This window comes from Cryptotermes secundus, unplaced genomic scaffold (genome assembly GCF_002891405.2).
Source record: "Cryptotermes secundus unplaced genomic scaffold, Csec_1.0 scaffold409, whole genome shotgun sequence".
NCBI classification, from domain to species: domain Eukaryota; kingdom Metazoa; phylum Arthropoda; class Insecta; order Blattodea; family Kalotermitidae; genus Cryptotermes; species Cryptotermes secundus.
In genome coordinates this window covers 372,203-378,202 of record NW_019724743.1, presented here as the reverse complement: position 1 = coordinate 378,202, position 6,000 = coordinate 372,203, and the positions used below count along the sequence as shown (strand labels likewise).

General features: G+C 45.1%; 1 protein-coding gene across 1 annotated transcript in view; it reads left to right on the top strand.

The window, feature by feature from the left end:
* Positions 1-618: 618 nt before the first annotated feature.
* The window catches only part of LOC111862774 (beta-alanine transporter), a gene marked incomplete at its 5' end in the record, with an annotated part of 126,691 nt that continues 121,309 nt past the window's right edge, over positions 619-6,000 (top strand). Inside the window, one exon of the mRNA XM_023848438.1 lies at positions 619-835. Within this exon, the coding sequence (XP_023704206.1) occupies positions 619-835 (217 nt within the window). The remainder of the gene's footprint in view (positions 836-6,000) is intronic.

Below are 6,000 nucleotides of genomic sequence, written 5' to 3'. Positions count from 1 at the left end.
AATGTTAACGTCGGAGAGGGTAATAGCCCTTTGAAGCTCAGTAGTAACTATGTACACCATCTGCTTTAACATTCAGAAATTGTAGGGCTCATTAATATGAATGCAGGCGTTGCATATAATTACCAATGTCCCATAAAGCAGCAATTTCCTCTCGCCCGATGTGAATGGAAATGTTTGGGGGCCATAAACTTTTTTAAAAAGTGAATTAAAACGTGATTTAACCATTTAAAACAAAATAATTATCCATAAAGATGAGTATGAACGCCTTTTATTTTAAATTATATGTTTGTAATTTGACGTGGACTGTTAAGATTAAAATATTATTAAGCATCTCTATTATCGGACCATTTTTTGTTTCGGTGCCCCCCGAAAAATTCTTCGCTGCCTTCACGGGGCCGGTGCTTTCGCACTGGGTAACGCCACTCTAAAGGTTAATCGCCCGAAGGGTACAGAGAGGCTTTATGTGTTCTGTGTGCTCTGTACGCGACATCCCCATGCTAACACACACGTTACCATGGCAATCAATAGTGCGACGGCGATTTGCTGTGTTTCATACGAGGTTCGCGTGCTGAAGCAAGGCATTCTCATGAGATACATCTGCTGTGTTGCCTGTTGCAGCATCCCTCAGGAGCTGCGAGATGGAACACTGAAATACAGTCAGTGCCAAATGTTTGACCGCAACTACTCAACTCTACTGGTGCAGATCGAAACTGAGGAAGACCTGGATCGTCTGGAGCAGCAAATATCTGCCATCAACCTGTCTCTGTCCACCACAGGATGTTTGCATGGATGGAACTTTGACTACACGCAGTACGCTACTACCATTGTAACTGAGGTAGGATATGGCCTTATTTACACGCGTAACACATTGGGAAAGCCCGTTGAAATTTAACGGCGCATCATTTCTTTCGTGTTTGTTGTCCTTCACTCCCTGCGTTGCGTTCCTTTATAAGTTACATCTGTGTACTTAATATGATACAGTTGCAACCTGTATAAGTATGTGGGAACTACTGCGGCGTGAGGCATAGAAACCTATACATAGTCTCAAATAACCTTCCGTCACAGGAGCAAATGCGTACGCACAGAAACTGTATATATATGTTCACTTGATTTAATTACTGGAAATGAGGTTTGGTTTGCTAATCGGATTTATTGAACGCAACTACAGATAACTGCGACAGTGTCGCCGAGTTACACACTGTTAACTACAGCATACATAAAGTCTTCTCAGTCTTGTGTAGCCGTTGTTTGGTAGCGGCTTCCAATTGCGGACGTTCCTCTTCCTCTGGGTTCTCGAACTGTCTCCGGCCTCAGCTACCAGCTTCTCAATTCTCACAACTGCAGCTCTCAACTGAAACAACCAAACACTCAAATCAAAGTCAAACTCAAAGTTACTTTACGATTGGCGACTTACCGCCAATCAGTTCGTGTTAGCGCCGAGCCCCTTAAGGCTCACTACCAGAGACTGAACCCTTGCAGCGATAGTCCAGTCGTTATACCCGTTGCGCTATCCCGGCTCCTAAAAATATGTATATATGAATTCGCGGGTCTCATGGCGGTGTCTATGAATAATCGCCTCCATTTTAAATGTAGAAGTGTAAACTAGTCTCATTACTTGGTCTTACAGTGCAGGAGTCCCTGCTCTATGTACATCGCCCTTCTCAGTGTCACGGTACACTCGCACTCACAGTGACTAACGCTCAAAGCCAGAAATTGGGAGTGAGGATTAGAATTGCATCGTAAAAGCTCCAGCACATCGTTTTAACACCCGTGGGTGCCGTACATATTGGTAAGAGTGTGGAATGAGTTTAATATTATATTTTGATGTTCTTTATTAGATCCGCGATGGAGGAATAGAATATTTAAACACTTTCTTGAATTACTCTTCTACCTGAAGACGGAGACAGAGGGTTCCTCCAAAATGTTTCTAATTATATTCCAGACTGTACGGCATCACATCCGACAAGGCACAAATTTTTAAGGTTGTAAAAAGTCGTGTTTCATATAATATGGCGAGTTCTTTGAACATATGAGCGACTATCAGCTTTTAGAGATGAGCTCTGCTCCGTGATGTTACAAGGCAGATGTAATCATGATGCACTCCCTGGCGGGAGGGGGGATGGGTTTGTTGGGTGCAATCGCACTCGAGCGTGAGGGTTATACTGAGACACAAGGATGATGGATGCTGCTGACTAACGACATGATACAGGAAGAAAAAGTACCTTTAAAACACAAGGTAATTATATTTACCACCTGGTTTAACATAAAACGAAGTCAGCCCACAGAGTGTATCAGTGTGCTCCGTATGGTTCTCACAATAAACAGCGACTGTTTCCCTAAACAGCATTAACCGGTTGGGCTTTGTAGCGGAGACGTAATGTGTTTCCTCTGAGGTACGGACTGAATTGCTATATATTCTGCCCACACAGTGTATCTGTGTGTTCCGTATGGTTCTCACAATAAACAGCGACTGTTTCCCTGAACAGCATTAACCGGTTGGGCTTTGTAGCGGTGACGTAATGAGTTTCCTGTGAGGTACAGACTGAATTGCTATATTCCTTGCTAGACGGTAAAGTACTCGTATGTTATTGAGCCCCTTTAGGACTCGGAAGCAAGTCACAGTACTGGCGAGGGCCAGCAGCAATTTAGAAGTCAGACAAGTTTCAATTCAGTGTCGAAGCATCGATCTCAAGAGTCATTTGATTCTAACAGTAACTGTGTAAAAGGCAACAGCATAACCCGACCAGCACATCTGCGCGTGCTATCAGAATGCGAACTCCTACAACACAGCTATGCTCGTATTAACCCGAGTAACCACCGTGCTCCGAGGTGTTAACGTCTTTGAACCTCGCATTTTCCGGACTTAAAAGCAGGCGAAGTTTTACCTGTGCTTAATTAACCACTGCGACATAAAGACGTATGGGGGACTGAAGGTACAGCTGTATGCATGTAAGTCATCGCCACGCCCTTGCCCCTTTACTCACACGAATGAAGAGCCCCTGGTATCCTCTGTATAGGAGATTCCATGGCCCCACAGCCGTTCTCTTGCCCCTGCCAAAAACCGATCTATTATTTATTGATCGTCGATAACGTGGAATAGTCACTATACTTACTGAGCTCCTCCTGCTTCAATAGAGACAATTTTATTGTTTTACATTAGGGTTTAAGGCCATCATTAATTTTTAGTCTCCAGACAAAGTTCGTAATTGAAGAAGGGCGTTTAGTCCGCGACAGGAGATGCAGAGAAACTTAAGAAGAAAACGTTTTCTTGTTTATGGTGTCGGCCGCTTTACATAATTATACGCCGTGTCCTCAGCCTCCGCCATTAAACAGCTGAAGGCAAAAATATTCCCCGCTATTCTTCCTGCAAGGTCTTCACATTTTTCTCCCCAATTATATTCTTTGCTGTAGAACCGGTTGCCATGACACCCAGTGTTTAGTGCATCTCCAGAGCGAAGGATTCTTCTTAAGTTTTACCTCCTGAATCTTTCTCGCTAAGCAGAAAATTTCTCTTTGATCAGAAAGTCAGAATTTCTCAGTATTGCGCCCATTCCATTTTTACACCCTAATAAGTTTCAACATTAAGATTCAGGCCCAAGGATTCATAGCATTAGAGATATTTAATGATACAAAAATATGAAGAAGATAGTCTGACACCTCATTATTTCGCGTCGAATGATTAACATCGCGCACCATGTTAGCAGAATAATGTTAGCAATTCAGAGTTCATTAAAGTGAGTCCAGTGGTTACGGAGTTCACATTTGCGGACTGCCTGTCAGATACACTCGTTCCTATATGCTCCCTTGTCTTCAGGGAAGTGACACCGTATAGAGTGGTAAACTGGTACCAATTTTGCGCTGGAACCTGCAGCCTCCATCCTCAATATTATATAATTCAGAAGAAACAAAATATCAATGGCCGATCAGAGAACCATGTGGATGGCGTACGCTCGTGGTTTCGAACCTCACCCGGAGCATAGACCTTTATCTGCGTCTCTCCTCTCCTGCGTTAGTAGAGACCTTACGAAGGTGGGGTTCCCCATGCAGGGTCTACAGCCAAATGTTCATAGGATCTAGGGTAGCTCAGTTGGTATAATGACGAGCTAGAAGGCATGGGTTTGATTCCCGGAAAGGCAAGATATTTTTGCTTTCTTCACAGCGTCCATATCGTCTCTGTGGTCAACCAGCCTCCCATCCGATGGATGCGGTGGGCTCTTCCCTGGAGGTAAAGCGGCCGGAGCATGAGACTGACATGTGAACTCTAGTTCCGAGGTCAAGAATGGCGGAAATATACCTCCACTTTCCCCTACGTCTTGATGGGTTTGTTCTTAATCAAATAGTGGGCGAGTTTTACCTTTTACCAAATATGTATACAAATTACAACAATGTTGCCATGAAAGTAATTGTGTATTCTTAATGTGAGACGGACTATAGTTGTCTGCTGCGACGAATATGGAAACCTTGAGATGTCGAGTCCCCGTCATTACTTCCCACCCTTTGCCAGACGCCGACGCCGCCGCCGGGTTCGCAAGAATATTGGGAGCATTCAATTTATGGTCAAAGGAATCGTAGCGCGGGGTTGGAGGGGGATTGCTTCGATTGCAACTTTATTGCTTCGCTCCAGAGGTCATGCGGTCTCTGCTCTGGACCTCATGTTGCCCCCCCTCCTTTTTTTGTTGAACCTCTGTTCCAAATTACGCCGATTTGTCACGAACGTGTCCCGCAACATTCCTCAATTTTCTTTTCACAGTCACATCAGGTATGATCTGTATTAGAAACTGAATTCAGAGGTTCAAACCCGTTTTATGTAGCGGTGGTAATTATGTATGCCATATGGCCGCGCCATAGCTCAAGCGGTTAGTCGCTAGCTTCCCACAGCGGCGGCCTCGGTTCGAGCCCGGGTCTGTTCAAGTGGGTTTTGTGGTGGACAAAGTGGCGTGGGGCGGGTTTTCTCCGAGTACTTCGGTTTCCCCTGCCAATCTTCATGCCACCAAATTCTCCATCATCATAATCACCCGGGACAGGTACAATAGGCCAATCAGTAGCCGACGTGCCGAGTGGACCCAGCTGGACGTACCACTTGATTTAACGTCAGGTAACAGGACGTCTCCTCTACAGAGGCCGAGAGGTCCGTTCTGTCAGCAATGAGCATGAAGAGTATTACTGTCTGATGTGAAGACGTGTAGAGATTAAGTGACGTTTCGGAGGAACGTACTGCACACGTGTTCAGTGTCTCAGAATATGCCAAGCAACTAGAAACCAGAGGGTCCTGCAATCTGCCCTTGCCTCTTGGAAGTTTCTTGCTAGTCTTACTCTTCGACCTTTAATATGGAGGTAGTATGTTCCCCCCGAAACGTCGGTTGACTTACACCGGAATACACGGCGATTGAACACTTCATAGCCGCCGCTGTGAGAACCTCAGGCGCCGCCCTGTCCCAGTAAGAACCGGAAATCCTGTTTGGACTGCGGTGTTTTGTCGAAAGGGACCCTGTCAGACACAGGTTACAGAAAGGGGAATCCCTGATTTATGCTGCCAGTTGCTTCAGGGCCGATGGCGAAGTCCAGTGCTCTTAGAAGGAAGAAACAGAGGCACGAGGTTAGCAATAAAAGCGAAAACAAAACAAAAACTCTAAGAAATCACAACAGATATCCTATATCCAGTCACAATAGCTCAGTCGGTATGGAGTTCGAGTCCCGGTAGGGGCAAGACTTTTCACTCATCCATGTCGTCTAGACTGGCTGTGGGGTCCACCCAACCTCTTATACATAGGATAAAGTGGCCGGGGCGTGAACCTGACCAGTCACCTTCAACTAGTGCCGAAGTAAAAAAAAAGTGGATCTATACATCCACTCCCCCATACGTCTTCATGGCGTAGTGCTTAATTAGTTAAGCACAGGAACAACTTTACTTTTTTTTCCTCTCTTCATTTACCCTGTGAGGTCTCAAGGAAAGAGACAAGAAAGAAAGAATGGCAGATGAATAAGTGGAAGAGGAGGTCA